The sequence below is a fragment of the Manacus vitellinus genome, unplaced genomic scaffold, assembly GCF_001715985.3.
Source record: "Manacus vitellinus isolate BGI_N305 unplaced genomic scaffold, ASM171598v3 scaffold_2_pilon, whole genome shotgun sequence".
In the NCBI taxonomy this organism is placed as follows: domain Eukaryota; kingdom Metazoa; phylum Chordata; class Aves; order Passeriformes; family Pipridae; genus Manacus; species Manacus vitellinus.
The window spans coordinates 30866469-30888282 of record NW_021940208.1 but is presented as its reverse complement, the minus strand read 5'-3'; the positions used below and the strand labels follow the sequence as shown (position 1 = coordinate 30888282).

Here is a 21814-nt window from a genome sequence, read left to right as displayed (position 1 = left end):
TAAATTCTGACTTTGTGTTGGGGAACGATTTCACCATCCTCCCACTCACCCAGGCATTGCATGCTGGGTTCATGGGAAGTGCTCTGGCAAGTGCCCAATGTTACAGAGATGCTACAGCCAGATTTGTGCTGGAGCTGTGCTAGACATCATCTTGAAAAAGATCTTGGTGACTCAATATGTAGCCTTCTTAGGTGTAGGCAAGAGACTGTCACGGACCACAGCTCCAATGTGCAGATTGTGCTAAACTGAAGTAAACAAGGAATGTAGGAAAGAAAGCCAGATGTGGTTTAGTAATGTTTATGTTTTTTGTTGAGGTTTAGAATGTTTAAGAAGATATATTTTATAAATCAGAGCACTTAGTCTAAGGATAGAATGACCTTCTGTGGACATCTAAGGAGGGGCTTAAAAGTTAGAACTGTAGAAACTATCAATATTTCTTCTTTAACAGCTAGAACAGACTGTGAGGTCAAAGGACAGCTAGACCTGATGTATGGCTCAGCATTTGACTGGTTCAGGTAACTGTAGGCTGCAAACAATTTAGGCTAGGTCAGATCTACTTAGAGAAAGCATAACAAAATGTGTGCATTTGCATGCTGTTTTTCTGCTAATGCAGTATAGTATCTATGATTACATGGTAACAGAAGGGATCTTTCCAGGCATGCAGTTCCTATGGCATGGAACTGATATTCAGTCAGGCTTCCATATGCAGGTACAATGTCACCTGACATCTGAAGTTTATATGTGGTTTATCCTGAACAACTGCATGACCTGTTAGTGTTTCTTAAGTTCCTAAAGCTTTAATAGTTTCTGCACTACAATTCTTTAACTTTGTTAAAGAAATAATAGCTGTTTCTTTCACATATTTACTGCATTATTTTGAATTGTTTTGTTCTGTTACATGGTCAATATTTTTAATAAAGTTCTTTTTAAATCAAGTCTTTGAAATAATTTTTTTCCCCTAAAGCCAGTTCCTTGAACTTTCATATTGCAAAGTCAAAATGAAGAATAAGTTTTCAATTCTACCAAATCAGTTGTATGGTAAATAACATTTTATGTAGCATTTAAAATAGGCAAGAGCCAATGGTTGCATCAGTTGTATTTTATTATGTTTGGTGTATGTATAGATTGCAGGAACTGAAGTGTATTTATAGTTTGGCTAACAATTCAGCAAAGAGAAAGAACTTTTCAAGTTAGTTTTCTGAAAATCTTGGATCAGCTACATAAAAATTGTGGACAAATTTCATTAGTATCTCAGGTTATATTTCAGTTAAATTAGACTACATTAGGTTAGATTTAGACACAGGAATGACATCCTGTTGTCAAGAGACTGTCTGACAGAATGTTTAATTATTTAACAAGATTTTTTTTTCTTCTGTTGTAAAGATTTTCCTTCTTGTGGGTGATGATGATTTTTTTTCAGTTGCTTCTATTTTTGTTGCTGGCTGGTAAACAATCCACCATTCTACATCAATGATGGTGATAAACAATTCTAAAGTGGAAAAAGTAATTGGAATAGTAATGAGAAAAATAAAGAAACTTAATATGAGCACTTGTCTTACCATCATATAGGACTTTTAATAGTCCTAGGTGACTTTCTAAAAATTAAATTAGACAAATTGTCTTGCTAGCCCAAAATCCCAAGGTTAAATTTTTTGGAGGTGAGTGGAAGGTGTCCCCAGGAATCTATATAAGATTTTTCAAAGCCATTTTGTCACTTAGGGCAGAAATTTCACACCAGATCCTAACACTTATTTTCAAACCATTGGAAAGTTGAAAAATCATGCCCTCTGTTTTCTATCCTGTTTTCTCACTTCTTTCAAAATGTTTTCCGCTGATGTATTTGCTCTTTGCTGCAGGCTTATTGAACCTCTATTGAAGGATGTTGCTGAGTGTGGGTAACAGGACAGTGTTCCCACTGTCTTCCTTGCTTTTCATGTGCCCATGTTTCTTTTATGTGTTGCTTACATCTTATCCTTCACTGCTTGTATTCATGGCAACCAATTTTTGTTTGGGGGTGATGATGATACTGGAAAGAAGGGCTTTGCAAATAGGCTTCAATCATGTAGCTCCAATACAGCATACTGCACGTAGGTGAACCTCTGCAAACTTCAGTAGGGTCATGCTGGAGGTGCATCCCTGGAGCTGACAGGTGGAACTGGATGTCATGCCAAAAGAGAGGTGGTGTCTGACACTATGTTTCTGACTAAACTTTTGCCTCTGGAGATTGAGACAATAAAGCTGTTTTATCTCAAATAATTTTAATTACATGTTTCTCTAGCAGTTGCCTACCTTGCAAGGTCAAGGATGTCAGTCTCTTAGACTAAATATTCCTGGCTTTAAGAGTTTCTTGGATCTAGCTTCTAAACTGCACGTAGATTTTCTCGTGCAATTAGTAGGCAGACAGTGGAACTTGCATCTGGAGCCAAGAATTCACAGTCTGGTGTCATGAAGCAAGAAGGGAAGAAGAGAAGATTATGCTTTAGTTGGAGTCAGCAGTTTTTCAAACAACCCATTGCTGTTTGTCAAGGTCTGCAATTTCTTCATTATGGAAAATGCTGCATCAGTGGAGGAATGAATGACAAGCTGAGTTCTGTCAATTTATTGTCAGCACTAGGTGAAGTAGTGACATTTCACAGAATCAGAGAATCACAGAATATGCTGAGTTGGAAGGGACCCACAAGGATCATCAAGTCCAACCCTTAGCCCTGCACAGCACCATCCCAAAGACTCACATTATGTACATGAAAAAGGAAGATAATTTTGAAAATATTCTTCCTAGAAAGGAATCTCACCCGTTCAATCAGAGCACATGTTGGCAATATTTCTGGTCTTATCTCTCCTGCAAAATTGCTTGGACAAGGTAGCATCATGTCATGACTACTTCAGTAGGAAACTGCTGAGAAATCAGGAATAGAGAAAGTTAGGTTCCTTTCCTAAAAGTCTCATCAAGTTGCATTTTTTTCTGTGACTTTTTCCTTTTCCTAGGCCTGTGGTTAGAGTTCTTGGGGAAGAAGCTGCAGACAGACCTTTGATTTGGCAGATGAGACTCATAAATGCTGAAGTTAAGTGGGAGGAAATACTAAGTGGAGTTCTGAAAATTTTTGTTTGCTTGCCAAGTTCCTAGAGAGAGAATCTACAAGAATGTTTACATTCTAATGAGTCAGTGAACCAGTTTAAATATTTAGGGTTAAATGGTCTTAGACTGCTTATAGAGCTTGGCTGTTAGAATTAGTACTTTTCTGTTCCTTAACTCAGTCTTATCTGGACTGCAGAAGCATGTGTGATTTACCCGAAGATCTGTTATGGTTGGACTGAAACGAGGGTCAGAACTATCAGATTCCGAGACCTAAACTCAGACTGCCAGAGTATGCTGTACAGATTCTTAATTGTTCTTGGATTCCAGATAAGAGAATGGTGAAATTTTAATATAAATATTTTTGTATCAAAATGATGTGCACTTCCTCAAGAAGTGGATGTTTACAATAATGATGTTTTTTCCTTTAGATCTGCACTTTAGAATTTTTTTTGCGGGAATGCAGCTAGTGAAAATTATATAGAGTTTTAATACATGGGAAATATTTTTTGCTTGCCCTTTTACTTTCTAAACTAAGCATTGCATTTTTATTTTTTTTTTAGTTGTAGTGGCTAGCTATTTTAAAGTAAGGCTTTTTAGCAATTCTGTGAATATTGTAAGACTTAGTAGATGAATTAACCCAATAACTTGTCTGAGATAGCTAGGATATGTTTTTCTTCTGTACCTGATTTACTCAAATATACAGGGGTTTTCTCTTCATTTTGATGAAAATACTGTTTTTTTCCGTGCTTCACTCTGTATATACAATGTTTATTTTTCTGGAGGGAGAATTCTTACAAGTTGGCAAATATGAATCATCACTAGTATTTTAAAGGTATACAGATAAGAATAATACTTAAACAGGTGTAATATTATTTTTTTGTCTGTATTTATTTTGGGGATCCCAAGGTGAATATGTACTCTTAAATCAATTACAGGTTTTTAGAAAGAACGCCTTTGCTTATGCAGACACGTGGCAATCAGTACATACTTGTATTGGAATACATGAATTCGAATAAAAGAATAAACTGGTATAATTTGAGTCACCCCGCGTACTCCTATGGTGTTGCTCAGAAATAAGGTGTCTGTGTTTGCAGAGCAAACTGAAAATGGAGTTGCAGGGTAATTTTCTCTTAGTTATAGGGAAGATAAAACATAACTTTTGAGTTGCGAGGACGTAATTGATCTTTATTCTTGAGAAGTCAGGGCAGAACTGTCAGCATCTTTGTGGGGACTGAAAAGTAGTGAACTGGAGCACCTTTTATTAAGTAACTGAGGTGATTAGACCCTAATGTACCTTTCTTTATACTAACAAATAAACTGCTTTTAAAGTCAAACCATGCTTTTGTCTGAACAGATGCAATTGAAGGGAAATATTAGAAATGGCAAAATCACGGATATCAGTTATGTATCAAATGGCCTGAGGAAGAAAATGTGGAATTCTACATTTATTTAAATTACAAAATTAATTGTTAATTATTTCTTTGGGGGCTGAGCTTAGGCTAAGGATGGCCAAGAAGTGGGTACCATGTCAGCATTGCTAGGCAGTGCTGTAAATTGATACTGCAAAATATTGGATAGCCTTGATAATCAGTTTTGCAGTAGGACTACTCACATACTTGAAATTAAATGTTTCAGAACTTCAGTTCAGTTCAGTCCTGCTCAGGCTGTGGTCATGCCAAAGGCCTTGATTAGATGAGTCGTTTCTAGTTTAAGTAGAGAAGATGTACACAAATTCTTGTGCAAGTAAGTTGTTGGAGAAAATAAGAAAATAACAAATTGCTTAACTGCAAGAGCTCAACAGGTTACTCTGTTTCCATGAAGTTGCAAAGCATGGTAAATGGCTGGCTGTGTTTATTTAGGGCTCTGCTCAGTTCCACCTGTGTAACTGCCTGGTGCCATTTAATTCTTAGCTGCTGTTCCAGCTTGGCACAGATACCTTATAGTCATGTGTCATATCTGCCAGCACTGTTTGGTGCTGGGATCCCCAAGGTTATCTCAAAAAGCAATAGGTGCTAACCTCTAGGCAACTGTATCAGCCCTTTAGTTTCTCTAGTTGAAAGGGAATATAACTTAGCTTCAAGTTATTTCAGTTTGGTTGCGTGTCTGAGCCTTAAGCTCAAAGTCAACATGGACAAGAGAGTAGCTGGACTTTCACACGAGCTGAATTTATCATTTCATGTCCAAACTAAGTGTATGAAATACACTGTGTGTATGTAGATTTGTGAGTTTTGTTAAAGAGTAAGCTTAACAGTGTGCATATTCAGTATAGTTGAGTTGCAGCAATTATTTGGGGTTTTATTCATTTTAAGTAAATAATTTTTTTTTGTTTATTCAGTAAATTAAATTATATTTGTTAAATCATTAACATTTATAATACTTAAATCATATGAATTTCATGTATTTTATGCCCTTGGCTTAGGTCTTATGGCATGAAGTCTTACAAAAGAAACATGTTGAGCAGTAAGGTCATTTTATGTGGCTGCATTTGATACTCCTTGTAGCATGGTATTCCTCTGAAAAGTAACTCAGTAAGTTGGTAGCTTGTTTATTGGATGTTATTTTGCCTGTAATCAGAATTTTACAGACATGTAATTTTAAGTCATTATTTTCTGGCAATATTTTCTGAAGTAGAATGAATATGGTAAGAACTCTCAGTAAACCTGAACAGACCCAAATATTTTTCTAACATTGGTTTTCAGAACATAACTGGAATAAAAACATTTGAAGGCTTAGGCCAGACATTAAATACTCTGGCCAGTGTGCTTTTTCTTTACATAAAGAAATGTCTTGAAGAATTATGTCAGCAAGGTTCTCAATACTGCAATAAAAATACATTGGAGTATTGTGTTCATAAAACATCTTTCTTTCCAATCACAGAATGATTAGTTCTACTACTTGTTTTAGAAAACCCGTTTTGTCCAAGAATTAATATTTTATGAAAGAATACAGAAGTGCAGAGTCTGTCTAACTGGTAATTGTACAGTTGAATATAAGAGCAGAACTGAGTGAGCTTTGTATTACTTGTTTTCTCATTCCACAGAATCAAATAGCTCTGACTCAATATTGAACCAGTGTGTATAGTTTCATAATGTAGTTTTGCAGCAATATGATATGGTGATTTTAACCACAGTTCTCTCTCTGCAGGGGGACACAAGCAGAAATCCATATGGAGGATGAACCTCCTCCTCAAGGAGTCAGTGCCAAGGTCAGAGTGTGAATTTGTATTGAGAGTTCTGTACTACTCTGCTCAAAAGGGAGAAGCTTGGTTCCATTTAGCAGTAGCTTAGTAAATGCTAGTAGCTTTCAAGATAGACACAAAACAAAAGCTATAGGTAGAAGAAAAGATACTGGCAAAAGAAATCTTGCTTAAGTGATCCACGAAATATTAGAAGAACAATATATTCACATGATTCAAGTCTGTGTCCTAAGATTCAGATCTAGCTCTGCCTTTCATGACTTCATGCAATATAATGAGGGAACTGATCACTTATGGGATATAAATATTGGCAGGCTGATAGTTCAAGCTGTTTTTCATTTTCTTGAAACAAAATATAATGGAGAAGTGTGTAAGGGGAGAAAGTATTGAAAGGTGAAAGAGTAACTCTTACTGAGTTGAATGTAACTAATAATTCCAGAGACATGATTTAGATTATGCATATTTTTTTGTCTGATAAAGTTTTTGTTATTTCTTTTGTTAAAAAAATATCGGTATCATAAGTATGTCCTTGACTGCTTATTATAAGATTAGTTAGGGATTTTTCTTTCAGTGTATTATTTTAGTGTTAAGAAATGCTACAGTTTGGGGTTTTTTTTAACCTACTAATTATAAGGGTAGGACTTGAGTGCTTTCTAGAAGGAAGTTACAGAAAAAAACTTTTCTATTTAAAATGAATGGGTTCTGACCCACTGAGCATTTGGAATTTAGAGCCCACATTGTAAAGAAATCAATATATTATTCTAGTAAAGGAATCTGTACAAATGAAGGACACCCTGACTGTCCTTTTGAACCTCAGGCTTCATCAGTCTTGAGCAAAAGTGGGATGCAGCTTTGGTGATGCAATTGGAAGAGTAGTCTGTGATGCTTTCAGTATCCATTATCATATTTTAAGAGGGCTGTAGAATTAATGCTAACCTCTTGACATAAAACAAATTATTCTGCAAACAGCAGATGAATGAAGGCTGATTCCATATGGATTCTGGTCCTTCATCTCTGATAAGCCTGCTATGCGTCATGGAGGACAGCATTTGCTCGGATTAACTTGGACCTACTTGCTCACTGACTTATTTAATAACATAATGTCTGTTTGTCCAGCTGACTGCTGCCAAATGGATTGTGTCAGCAGAATCTTACTTCCCTTTCACTTGCAAATTTGGCTGAAATTGGTCAGTTATTTGCTGTGAGGAGATGGAGAAAGAACTGGTGTGATCAAAATGACAACATTTTTTTGTGAAGATGACCAGTCTTCCTTTCCTCTTCTCAGAAGTATATAATAAAGAAATGTGTCATTAGGTGATATTTGTTTCTTTAAAATTAAAAATTTCCTTTTAATTCAGGATTAATTTAGGGTTTATATTTTGACTTTCAAATGTTATCTCTATTTCTGTGTATTTTTTCATAGTAAGTGATATTGTTATGACTGATATAATGTGCTTCAGACTCCAAATTAGAATTTATTCACATCTTTGTTTCAGTCAGAGGTAGAAAAAAATATGTAGTGTAATAGATCATTTTGTAAGTCTGCTTGAAATAAACTAATGATGCAGTCCTCACTGTTATGTGGTAAAATACATCATACCTGTGGTAGGTAAAATCTATTCTTGCTTATCTTCTGATTTGGCAAGTAAAGTTTTTTTCCCTCACATGGAGAACCTGTTTCAATTTCAGTGAAGAAAATTTGATGCACACATCATGCAGAATTTGTTATTAAATGTTGATACTGCAGCATTTTTCTGCTTTATGCTATACCAAAACAGAAGAAATGTTGCATGAGATTCAGACATTAGCTTGACTAGTTTTAATGTTGGGACAGATCTGTTACTCCTTTCCTTTAACTGTAGACTTATAATCTGTCCTTGGATAAGCTGGGAAATGTTCAATTGTCTTTTTTTATTTTATTAAAAGTCTACTTACTTAAAATGTAAATATTCTTAGGAAGTTCCCAAAGACTCAATACTTGTTGAAACACAGAAGGAAATTTCAGAGGTAAAGGCAAAAACTTGAGAAACTTTTTCCTTTCTCAAGTTTCCATTTTCAATGCATAAAAACAAATGTGCATATTTTTCAAAGATAAGTATATTCTTGGGCAGACTTTTTTTCTGGTTTCTTCTTTTAACAGTAATTTTAGCCACAGAGGAAAATACACCAATTTCAAGTTCTGAATATATACTTTATAGTTTATATTAGAATACTTTACATTGAGTTCTATAAGCTAGCAGTCATGTTGTATGAATATAATGAAACTATGACCTCTCCATTTAACTTCTTATATGGTACTTTTCTCTATGAACATAGATCCCTTCTTTCTACATCATGATATATTTTGTTTACTTTAGTGTCTTCGTTTCACATATTGTTCTAGAATTAAAATACTGATTTGTGGTTGAAAAAGGAGGTAATGGTGTTTCTCTAATTTTTTGCTGTGCAAAAGCATATATTTCCCTTTGTCTAGGTATTTGATAGCGTTTTTTATAATACCAGGTCTTGGAGGCAACATTATTGTCAGCCCTGAAGATGCTGGATGTTGGGAAATGGCCAATTTTTTCTCTCTGTTCCCAAGAGGAGCTCAAGTTAATTCGTCAAGCCTGTGTATTTGGCAGTGCTGGTAATGAAGTGTTGTATGCAACTGAAAATGATGAGGTAATTGTCCAAGAGTGTGTATGAACATGGCATGTTTAATCACTTATGTATCAAGTTATTCTGCAAACCAGTACTATGATAGTATACCTAGAGAAAGGTATATATAATAAATAATATATATATAATAATATAATAATAATATATATATATAATAAATAATTGTCTGATTATTTTGTTTGCTACTAAAACATTTTGAGTTTAAATTAATGGCTTCCTATCACAATCAGAGGATAAGGAGAAGATGGAGTTTGACATTTCTTGCAAGTGCACAGTGACAGAATGAGACATAAACTGGCAGATGGGAAATTCTGATTCAGTACTAGAAAATAAAAATGACCATAAGAGGGGTTAAATCCTGGAGGGGTTGTGGAATTTTTTTCCTTGGAGATGTTCAAGAATTGACTGGACATGACCTTGAGTCAACTGATCTGTTTAGATCTTTGTTGAGCATGGTGGGTGGACTAAATGACCTTTGGAGGAGGCTCCATTCCAACCTAAATTATAAGTCTGTGATTCTTTTATAACAGGTTTTTGTGCTTGGCATGAACTGCAGTGGGTGTTTGGGAACAGGAGACATGCAGAGTACTATTGAACCAAAGAGGTTAGATTCCCTATGTGGCAAAAAGATAGCCTGTCTGAGTTATGGAAGTGGCCCTCATGTTGTTCTTGCTACAGAAGGTAAAGTATTATCTGAATATTACTTTTTCTGATAGTCCACTTTAATTCATTCAGCAGGTGTGAAAGGTCTGTACTGGTAACACAGAGAGAGAATTGTGAAAGGTATTCTGAGCTGTTAAGTCCAACATATTTTCATTGGTGAATATGACATGTCAGCTAGCTTTGTTCGTAGCTTGTTATCTTCAAAAGTTTTTCAAGCTCTACTTTGACCTTGTAACTACTTGAGGATGGGGTTTCTTTCACTTTTCAGTTAAGTTTGGAACTTCAGATTGTTTTGAAATGCATTAGTGGCAATGTTATGCCCATATGTTCTTGTACCAACACTGTTGTTTAGCTAAAATTCATCTTTTCTCTCCAGTACCTGCTTTTGGATGTGCTTTTAAGACCTGTTATATTGCCTCCCAGCATTTTGTTTCCTGCATTGACACTCTATTATCCACATCGTGGTAGTGGCTCCTCTGTTCATAATTAAGTACATTATTGTCAAAGACAAATTATTAATATTGTGTTCCCAGTGAGGTTCTGCTAGAGCCTGCCTGATAATATTCACATTTGTCTCTCTTTCTACATTAATAGAAGTGGTTTTGAGTAGTCTAGATTAGATGACTAAAAGTAGGTGAGGGGAATGATGCTGTTAATATATTCTTTATATTCAATTATGTTTCACTATTTTCTCTAGTCCTCATGGCAGATCATTCTGCATCCTTTTTTATATATGTGTCTGTATTATTCTGAGCTCTGTTGCTAGCAGTTCTTACTGATACACTCATACTTCTTGCCCAGATGATGAAGTATTGCAAAAGAGCAGGTTCAGAACTGATCCCTGATCATTTTTACCCATAACTCCATTCACATGAATCACTTCCATTCAGCATAGCCTTTTTTAACCTACCTTTCAGAGAACCATTATGTGTTTCACAATTATTGTGTTAATTATTGTCATTTCCAGTATGTTTCTGTGTGGCTGTTTCACTGAGATGTGTATTCATATGTTGGTCAAACAAAGAAAATGTTGTTGACTTTTTACAGGATAAAGTGATTAGATTTAGCCAGTTATTATAGAAAAATATTGGTTTAGTGTAGCATATTTTGCCTCTATAGTTCTGAGGGAAATCTTCTTAGGGATAAGGAGTTTGGTGATCTCCTTAGAAATCTGATGGAGTTGTATATCAAACCCAGCTCTCCTGCAATTATGGCACAATTTGGGTTTAGAAAATGATGATGATGATAATAGACAAGATGAATGTGGGACAGCTATTCATCAAGTCCTGCACTTCTGTAGCTAGAGGACACTTGATTTAAAACAGATAAAGGAAAGTGAATATGAAAAGGTGTTAAATTCATAGATAAGAGGCCAATATATGTACATTAAAGAGAATTGGAAATACCTTGTAATATCTGTACTCTAGTGATTGTCAACGCTTGGGAACTGCAAAGAGTGACCCGGCTTGTGTTTCCCTTAAACAGGAGCCTTTTTTGCTATTGCCAGTTGGAGACAGAATTTTGCACTGGGTCAGCCATTGGTCTAACACAAGCAGACATATCTTGCAGTCTTAATTTTACTAGCGTGTTTTTCAAAATACAGGACATGAATAGTATGTTTAAATAATAAGTAAATAATATAATTTTTATTAATAAATAGTAATAGGTTTTTCTTACAAGCATCCTCATGCATATTGTAAACTTGCTATTTGAATTTTCCAAAGTGGGAAACAGTGCCAGGGCATACACAAGAAACTTTGATTGTCAGTAACAAAGAAATTTAAATGGGAACTTTTATTTTCTGTATTGCACCATCCCTTTTCTTGTAGCAATGTTTTCCTTTACTATGATTATGGTGATACTATCCTTTTGCATTTGTGTTTAACACTGTGTGAAGGTAGCACTGATATGTCCGTGGGCTGAAGAGCCCCAAAGGCCATATATATATATTTATACACTTAAATATGTGTATTGTTATTGACTTTGACTTTTCAGTTTGTAGTTTTACATTGTGTGCTTACTGGAAAAATAGAGATTTTTAAACCAGCTCTTTGCATTTTTGTTGTAGAAGGAGAAGTGTATACATGGGGTCACAATGCTTATAGTCAGCTGGGCAATGGTACAACAAATCACGGTTTCGTTCCCTGTCAAGTCTCTACTAATTTGGTGAACAAGAAAGTTATTGAAGTTGCCTGTGGCTCTCATCATTCTATGGTGTTAACATCTGATGGAGAGGTGAGAATAGCGGGAGTAAATACCTATTTTCTCATAATGAAACTCACATATGTGAGAAACAGGAAAACATTCTGCACCTAGAGCATTAAAGCTTGCTTTTTGCTGTCTTCACTGTGCTGATGCAACACAAATGTTTGATAAAAATTGATTTTAAGTGCACGGGGAATACTGGTTTTTGTGCCACATCTTCTTGTAATACCAAATTATGATTTCTTTGTAGAAGGAAGCCAGTTCCTTCCTATGTTGCATTCTACTGTAAATACTTAATGGCATTAAAGCTGACATTAATGTAAATTACATTCATATAAGGAATTCTACTTGCCAAAGTAAAAAGTTTCCTGTCATGTACTCTGAGGTGCTGTTTGTGCCAGTTAGCCATTCTGCTTTGGGTTCTGGAAAACTAGAAATGGATTGTTCCAGCATTAATGCAGCTGTCATGTTGCCTCTTCCCTTTGAGTGGAGGAACATAAAAGAATGAGATATATAAATATTTAGATTGGCGTATTTTTGTTAGAAACTATTGAATTGTAAAGCTACGTATCTTCCTAGTAATTTCCTAGTACTAGAACACATCCACTTGACCTTAAAATATCGGTTTTTATGCATATTGCTTTTATCTCTCTTGAATATGTACTTTGAACTGTACCTTATATAGCTGTCTTTTATGACAATTGTCTTGCAACAGGTATACACATGGGGTTATAATAACTCAGGCCAGGTTGGATCTGGTTCAACAGCTAATCAACCAATTCCTCGAAGAGTTACTAGCTGCCTACAAAATAAAATAGTTGTTAATATAGCTTGTGGACAGATGTGTTCCATGGCTGTGGTGGAAAATGGAGAGGTAAGAAATTTGAAGTGAATTTTTGGGCTGAATTTTATTTTATGTAATAATTTGGCATGTAGATAATTTTGAACTTGGTAGTAATGAGCTACTTCTCAGAAAAGTATACCTTTCCAGACTCCCTCAAGTCTACCTGCTTGTACTTCTCCTAAAAATCTTTGTCATGAATTGTCCTGCACATTCCAACATACTTAAACACATCTTCCTATCCATGCTGATTGTGGTTTCTTCTTTAGAGAGGAGGTAAACAGGTAAAATTGTTCACTAACATTTCGTTTAAGGCTTTTCAGTTTCTGTAATTTCTCATAAAATTTAGCAGCTGTTATTTTATATCAACTATTGAAGTTGGCTTTGAGCTGTAGGAGTTCAAGTATCAAATTTCAAGTTTAATTAAAAATACAGTTCTAAAGTAAAAATAGCATTGTGAAGGTCAGATTTTTATACATTCTGGGATTAAATCCTATTGAATATATATGTGTGAATATATAGTGTGTGTATACTTAACATTTCATGCCAGCTGCATTTTCTTATCTGCAAAAGTAACTAAGTTTATATCACTGATTTACTGATTTTTAGAGCTGATGTTATATTCTAGTAAAAATTAAGGTGCTGATTAATACATTATCCTACTGTTGTCTTTAGCATTCGTAGACAAATTATTGTCTATACTAGAATCTTAAGTATTGAGTGTGATAATAATCAGTGAATGGTATTTTACTTTTCAGTGCTCATATACACACACCTTATTTCAAGAGAAAACAAAGAAAATAAAAGTATATTGCGTATATTTGTTGTACTACAGTACCCCTTGTGTCTCTGTCATACTTTTTTATTCTCCTTGCAAAGATACAAAGAGGCTGTAGAGTTATTGTTTTTTCAGTTCATGTGAGCTGAAGATTTTGGACAGTCTGCATCCTCTCTAGCTCCACTTCTCCAAGCATTTCAGTTTAAAACTAAGTAGCTATTGATTGTTTGCAGTGGAACATATGTCACTGAAATTATCAGAGCTCAGTATTTTCCCTTTTTTTTATGTTCAGGGTAAAGCTGCCTACTCAAACAGTTGTGCAAGCTTCCAGTTTATACTTGTTTTCATGTGTTTTCTTTTCTGTTAGAGGATTTTGGAATGAGAAATTAGGTCTGTGAAAAAGGGAAGTATTATGCTGAATTTGCTCTGTGCTGGCAGTCAGGCATATGAATCACTTATTTTCTGTTCTTCTTATTAGAATATTGTAGTCTTACGTAATCTAACTCTTAAAGAGCAAAATGAATGTGGAAGTTGAGAATTCTACATGAGTTGGTATTTTAAAGAGAAATGGCATCCAAAATTTGCAGTGCAGAAAAACATGTATATGTGTATATATGTATGCTTATATAGGTATGTATATGTGTGTGTGTCTGTGTATCTACATGTAAAGTACAGATTCTGAAATGTGGGGAGAGAAATATTGAAGAAAATTATTGTTATTCAGACTCTGAAATAAGTTATATTGCTTTCAAAAGAAGGAGATAGTAGCAAACACTTAAAAATCCCTGTCTCTCTTCTAAGGTCTATGTCTGGGGTTACAATGGGAATGGCCAGCTTGGACTGGGCAGCAGTGGCAACCAGCCAACACCGTGCCGAATCGCAGCTTTGCAAGGCATTCGTGTGCAGCGGGTACGTGTGTGATGCTCCATGGCAAACCCTTTATGAACCACTGAAAGTATCCTAAAAGCATATGCTACATTTTAAGTACATAGTCCTCTCTCTCTCTCTGTTTAAAGTGCCATTTATCAGAATAAAAAACCATGTATCCTAAGAGTCTTTCTAGGATATCCCATTCTTCTTTAACTCCTGCCTTCATTTCTGGAAAATTGCTGCAGTTTAGCATTTTGTTTGTCTTGCAGACTGAATTTCAGTTTTAGAAATGCAGTCCAGCCACAGTGACTAACTGGAGTTTGGAGTGAACAAATTGTCTCGAACTGCTTTTGGTCAATAGTTGGTATGATTTCATGGTTAGTCTTGGTCTTTGGAGGTTATTACACTGTACCAAATAGCTGGACTGCCATCAGTGTAACTAGCAAACTGGTAACTTCTTTTAACTGATAAGAAATATTTAAAGTATCTACAGAATTGGTACTGAAAGTTTTTAATTGATTTAAGCAAAATAGAGGATACTGTTTGTTAGAAAACAGTGGTTTTGAAGATAGCGAAAATTTACAAGTGTTTTGAACTTTGGATCATATTTATTGCTTTTGCTCAGGGAAATTAGGGATTTTTTAGATCTTTTAAAGGAAACTAATTTAATTACATAGTTTTACATTCAGTGCCTAGGATGTAGACAGGAGCTTTTCTGTTAACAATTGCTGATGGCAAGTAATGTAATAAAGTGAGTATTATGTTCCCCCGTATTTATTCTCCTATTTAGAGAGTGAGTGCTCCAGTAAGTTTGGCTTAGATCCTATTTCCATCCACTTCATTTGCTTGATATTGATTAGTACCATGTTGAAGACCTCCAATCAGTAAATAAATCAAGGATTTACTTCATTTAAAGCACATCACATGCTCCATGTGTGTCAGTGGACTAAATGTACTTGCAGTATAGATGCTTTGCAGATTATATAAAGATACGTGGGCTAGTTTTGAACAATGTAAATTGGTTCTTGATAGCCATCTAGCTTTACTAAGTTACATTAACTCAATCAGAGCAAGACTGTTGCTGCTAATGTTGCCACTGTGTATCTGTCTGTATGTGGGGCATGTGCTGCATATGTAGATTGTGAAGTGGATATTTGAGCAGCCTTATGTGAGGTACCTGAGAGGGCAGCTCAGCAGGACGGTGTGGGTTTCTACAAGAGGTTATGAGCTCACACAGTTGTGTGCTGCCATCAAGATGGAGAGTTTTATGTCCTCCCTCTCTTTCCTGGCTGATTGCTCTGGTTGCTTACCTTGTGTGGGCACCAGTGGTCCTCAGACCCTACTGTGAGAGTTTTTTTCCAGTAATGTAAGTTCATAGGATCATAGAATGGTTTGGGCCATAAGGGACCTTAAAAGTCATCTAGTTCCAACCCCCCTGCTATGGACAGGTACACCTTCCACTGGACAGGTTGCTCAGGGCCCCATCCAACCTGGCCTTGAACACTTTTAGGGTTGGGGTATTATCTCAGCAGAGGGTCCAGTGAGCATTAGAGCAGGCACAGGGAGGGGGTAGCTTCGTGTGGCTGGAATTCAGGGACGAGAGGACCAGACAGGGAGACCTCAGCTGTTTTTACAGTGGTAAGCTATTCACACTGGAGCAGTTGCCCATAAAGCAAGGTCAGTGCAAGACAGACAGTCTTTATTTTTCTGCATATTTTTTGTATTTGTCACATAGCTTTCCTATTTCTCAGTTTCCAGCTTTTTTTTTTTCTTTTGCTCTGCTCTTGAGATTATCTATCAGGGTGTCTCATTGGTGTATTTTTTCCTCAAAGTGACCTCATCTACTTTCCTTTCCTTTTAAATAAACTTATCTCTATTTGTAATTTTTACACTGGTATAGTATCGATAGCATTAACCTATAGCATAACATATATCTATCTGTATTAACTTACTGTTACATAAAAATGAGATTTTTTTTTTTCTCTTTATTATTCCTTGTAGGTTGCCTGTGGCCATGCACATACATTAGTGCTAACAGACGAAGGTCAGATATATGCCTGGGGATCCAATTCATATGGCCAATTAGGTACTGGGAATAAAAGTAACCAGTCTTACCCTACAACAGTTGTTGTGGATAAGGACAGGTAATACTTATAGTCCTGCAGTCAGACATTAATTGACATACTCTCAGAAGAGCTACAGAAAATTATGGTATTTTTAATCTATTTTTGGAAGAAGTAACCTGTAATTTTTTTGCAATGGTTCATCTGCTCAATGTGAACAGAATTTTCACTGAAAGTTCCTGAATCTGCCCCATAACCATCCTTGTGAAAGAAAAACTGGATATTCCGAGTCTGAATATGCTATTTTCTGCTCTGGCTCACACTGTACTTAATAGGCCCTAATTGCAGTTTCCCTTCAGTGGTGTAGTTTCATGGTTTGAAGTCAATGATGAAAGTTTTATTGTCTCTGAGTGTAAATTGTGTTTTAATATGCTACTTTGAAAAGTGCGCAGAAACAATGAAGAGTGGACATCTGCAGTTGTTATGTGTTGTTACTGCTATTATATCTGGCTCATAATCCAGGAGAGAGAGAAAGGGAGGAGTTCTTTCTTGGTATTGTTGTCTAAAAATTAAGCTTAGATTTTTGCAAGCTAAATATTTTCCTTCAAGTCCTTGACGAGTAGCAGGGCAGTTATTTCTATTGCTGTTGTAAAGCCGTGTATGTATATGGCCAGAAATCTTAGTCTGTTCTAGACTGAGGTCTTGATTTTGGCCTCCTGTTGTGAATAATAAGACAAGTGAGATGTCCCTCCTAACATTGTGTCTGTGTACATTATTGTAAGGAAGTGGCATCTCCACTCTGGTGATGAGACATGACCTGATCTTGAACATTGCTATTTCTTTGTGTGTGTTTATGTTTTTGCTTAAAATGTAACTGATTTTTTTTTCCAGACACTTTGACAGCAATTAAAATGTTACAATAATTTAGTACAAGTTTTAGTGCTGTATGCTGCCTTTCCCTTTTGTTGGCCAGAATATGCATTCTTAGTGTCAGTGAGAATATTGCCTCACTAAAGCCTGCAAGATTTGTGCATGCAGCTTTAAACAAGTTGTTTCCCAGCCATTTTCCCCAGGCAGCTGGGAAAACAAGTAAACAAGCAATAGTTCAGACTGCAGAACAGTGGATTGTGTAATGTTGTCCACAGTGGGAGTTTTGAAGTCCTAAATCAGCCTTAGGATTAGAGAGATAGCCCAGCTAAAAGACATTTAGAAACAGCTGGTAAGTGCTGTTTGGTTCTAATTTTTAATTTTCAAAATGAAAAACCATTAAACATAAGTAATAATAATTATATGAGTAACGACACTTCAGTATTAAAAATTAAAAGAAGTATATTTAAATTGTTAGTTTATAACTGTTACCAATAAGCAAGCAGAAAAAAAGGTTTTCATTAACTTTCAATTATAAACCAAAATGCAAATTTTTATCTTTTTTTTTAAATGCCTCCTCATTTCCTTCTTAATCTTCTCCAAGTATTTGTTCTCTACAGCTTAATGCAGGCACTCACCTCACTGCCCAGCACCACTGAGGACATTCAGAGACCTGAAACTCATCATAGCTTTGCTTGAGGGAGCCAAGGGGGTCAGCAGAGCATATCCTGCAGCAGATACACAGCTCTGCTGCAACAGTGTCTGCTCACTCCCAAGTTGCTTTTCCGCAGAGACACTGAGTGCTTGCTATTTGAAGAAACATTGATAGCCCTTTTAATTTTGCTGTGTCTGATCAGAAAATGTTCTTGCTTACATGCATGCTTAAAAATACATTTTGCACCAGAGAAAGAGAGGAGAAAGTAGTGTATTTACTGCATTTTGTTCTTATGAGAGTGACTTGCTCTAATTTCTTTGTTTACTTGTAAATTCAGAGTTATAGAGATTGCAGCCTGCCACTCTGCTAACACATCAGCTGCCAAGACCCAGAGTGGCCAGGTGTACATGTGGGGCCAGTGCCGAGGGCAGTCCGTGACCTTCCCCCACCTCACCCACTTTGCCTGCACTGACGATGTGTTTGCTTGCTTTGCTACCCCTGCTGTTATGTGGCGTCTGCTGTCAGTAGGTGAGCTTAAATATTTTTTGTTCTGACATCTTCTAAATAAAATCATTAGTTCATAAAACAATTGCATGTAATTTGAAGCCTAAACTTAGTTTCTTGCAAAAATTTATACTGGAAAGCATAATCATAATCACACATTACATATGTGTAAATGGAATTGTAAAAAACTGCTTAAGCCTGATGGCAGAACTAAATAATTGTCTGTTTTATTGATGTGGTTCATTTCTAAGGGGAAATGTCTTAGGTTTGAGGAGGGGTGGGTGTATAACCTCTATGTGTTACTGTCCAATGGTGTGGGTGGAGAAGCTGAGTTTGAATTTGGAGATTTGAGGAAGCCATGCAGAACTCTGAGGAATGCTGAAGCTTTCTTTGATGCCTGTAAGTAGACTACTAAGAGGGACTACTAATGGGACCCAAATTCCCATTTTCAGAATTAGCCACAGGCACTTAGAGTCTCATCACAAGTAATCATGACCTGGGCTTCTGAAGAGACCAGTTGCTGGATCGCAGATATTTGATTAACATTAAGGTCTGTCTTGCTGGCCTTGACTAGAAGAGTTAAGTATATACCACTGTCTAAGAGAAAGCTCATTCTTCAGCTACAGTTCAATCTTGTAATGGTTGCTAATAAAGTTTTGCTGACCTAATCAAAGATTAGGTTGTCTATGGGTGTCATCTGGGAGCTTAAGCTAAAAGCTAGAATGCAGCAATTTTTTAATTTGTAATTTGAACTGTACTGAGTCCATCATGCTTCATCCCATTTCTGTAATGCCTTCATTATTGCTCTTGTGTTGCTGTATGGCACCGCGGCAGTAATTTTTTACTGTAGCAGCTGCCCATTTTTTGGGGAGATTTTTTTGACCTTGATGTCTTGGTCACTTTGAAAATAACACTAAGACACTGTAATAACATTCTGCCAAAGCATAAGGTGAAACCTTACAGGAGGAAAAGGTTACTTTACTTTTAAACAAAACTAGTTTCAGATGCACTTTCAAATTTGTGGCACACATTCTCATATGTGCCAAATGGTCTATCCAGCATCCTGGCACTAAAATGTGTATTCAGGTGATCTGAGGGTTCCTTGTGATGACACAGGATAAAGGATGCTGGCTATCAGGCCCTTTTCATATCTCCTGAATTCCTTTTAGTTAGTGACTCTTTGCTGGTTTTGGATGCGCCTTTTTGCATGCTCTGGGAGCTGAGAGTGACTAACCTCTTCATCCAGTCCCCCCTTGGCAAGTTGTCAGGACTGACTCACTGTTGTTTGTCATCTGATCTATGCGTGGTGAGAATCCTCAGGCAGCTGCATCCTAGGATCTTAAATTTGCTGAACTAGGTGCCATGGACATCTGCCATGCTTACAGCCCGTCTGTGTCTGTTTTATTCTGGTGCTTCCACACCCAGACATTCCCATCCACTCCCTGTTTGTGGCAGTTCTAACATTTCTAATGCAGTTCTTAGCACTGACTGTTAAGGCGTTTTCTTGGCTCTGTGCCTTGTCAGTGTGAACGGCCTCTTCGTTTCCTTCCTCTGGCTCCCCCTTAGCTGCTGTAACAAATAAAAGCATCTGTTTTCCCTCTGAGAATTTCAAAGCTGAACATCTTACTCAGTTTTCCTCTGCTGGCTGTAGAAGTCATCTGGAGATGTGTGTCGGTGGACATCCGGATTGCCACTTAACTTTGAAGGAGAGCTTCAGCTTTGCATTAGTGCTTAAAATGATTACTTGTTTGGATAGCAGAGGTCTGAATAAATAAACCACATGTTGTACAAAATAAGAACTAACAAAGCATTTTACAGTATCATTGTTTCAGAAGGATATTTTATTTTATCACTACACTGGATTTCTCTCCCCCACCTTCTCCAATCATTTTACCTGTAAGCCGCCGCAGTTCAGTAATATTGCCCTAATTGGGTATAGCTGAACATAAGTGACATCCTCTAAATTAAATGAAAAATGATTGTGCTAAACAAAGTGTAACAGTATCAAAGTGTGTATGTGCTAAGTTTTTTCTAGAGCTTGTGGAGAAGGTCTTTCCATTTCCAGCAGAATACTATTTTGATTTCTAGTTTGGTAAGTTAGAGGACCTAGCATTTATGTAATTTTCTGTAGAGAACAACTAATTACTGACTCACAAGATCTGTGTAAACCCATAATATGTATTTATATGGTAAGAAGACAAAAAATGTTTTCAGGATTAAGAATGAGGTTTGGGGGGTGGGTTGTTGATTTTTTTCTTCAGTAGTATTAAAGAGGATAGTTCTCTGATACTGCCAAATATGGTGGGGATCTGGATCAGTTCAGGAGGTAAAAGTTTGTATGCAGACAGTGGATGACTTTTCAAAGCTGTCACATACTGAGTGGGATATACATACAAATATACATAAGACACACAGGAGTATGCAGACGTTCACACAGAGTGCTTCTAGCACTATTAAATCTAGGGAAAACTACTCTTTTTGAATATATTTGGTTGGTCTAAATACCAACTTAGTGTTGGTATTTACTTTTAGGGATATTGTACTGGGCAGTTTCACTGCAATCCATATGTTGTTTATGCAATAGATTTATTTTTGCTATAAGATAATGTCTCCTTGTGGGAGCATTTTAGAAAATTGTATTGTGATTATTTTATTGACCTTTTGGGTATTTTATAATAAGTAACAATTTTAATTTGGAATACTTTACTCAGTAATGGCTGATAACATTTTTCTATCAAATGCAGCAGTAAACTCCTGGGACTGTTAACTTTTTTTTCTGGCATTATATAGATGAGTTAAAAGAATGGAACTTACAGGTTTTTAAATAGAGATGTTTACTTGGATTAGGAAACTAGTAGGGACTGAAGAAAGCTGCCCTTTCTTTGCTTTTCTGGAACTCATAGAGAACACATCATCTGCTGGGGTTTTTTACTAACCTTAAGGAGATGTCATATTTATTAAAAGTGTTAATTGCTGACAGATACCCATGATGTTGTAATGGGAGATACGTGTAGTGATTACTACTTACTATCAAGTCCCCTTTTTATTCTAGAGCCTGATGACCACCTAACAGTAGCCCAGTCACTAAAAAAGGAATTTGACAACCCTGAAACTGCAGACCTGAAGTTTCTAGTGGATGGAAAATACATTCATGTTCATAAAGTTCTTCTCAAAATTAGGTAAGGCACAAACTGTATAAACTATATAAACCAAACTGTGTAGCATAGTCCACTGTGCTGAGTAATTACTGCAAAAATTCTTGACTTATTTTTACAAACTCTCTTTTCTCTGAGCCATGGGATTCACCTGCTATCCTTCACTGTTAGTCTTTTTTCCTCATTTCATCGCTCCTTTTGATTATCAGACATGCTGCTTTACTACTAGTTTTTTCATCACTTCCCTCCATCTGACATTTATCCTCTGTGCTACCTAAATAGC

At 36.2% G+C, this 21814-nt stretch overlaps 1 protein-coding gene across 3 annotated transcripts in view; it reads left to right on the top strand.

The window, feature by feature from the left end:
• Window positions 1–21814, top strand: part of RCBTB2 (RCC1 and BTB domain containing protein 2) — a 36471-nt gene that overhangs the window by 2987 nt on the left and 11670 nt on the right. For 2 of the 3 annotated variants that reach the window (XM_029960954.1, XM_029960955.1), the window contains exons 2-10: window positions 6219–6281; window positions 8775–8933; window positions 9461–9611; window positions 11662–11828; window positions 12514–12672; window positions 14219–14326; window positions 16289–16431; window positions 18210–18400; window positions 21429–21555. In XM_029960954.1, the coding sequence (XP_029816814.1) occupies window positions 6243–6281; window positions 8775–8933; window positions 9461–9611; window positions 11662–11828; window positions 12514–12672; window positions 14219–14326; window positions 16289–16431; window positions 18210–18400; window positions 21429–21555 (1244 nt within the window). In that variant the 5' untranslated portion in view covers window positions 6219–6242. Of the gene's footprint in view, window positions 1–6218; window positions 6282–8774; window positions 8934–9460; window positions 9612–11661; window positions 11829–12513; window positions 12673–14218; window positions 14327–16288; window positions 16432–18209; window positions 18401–21428; window positions 21556–21814 lie in introns of those variants that run through there. The other variant, XM_008929099.3, reaches the window with a different exon arrangement.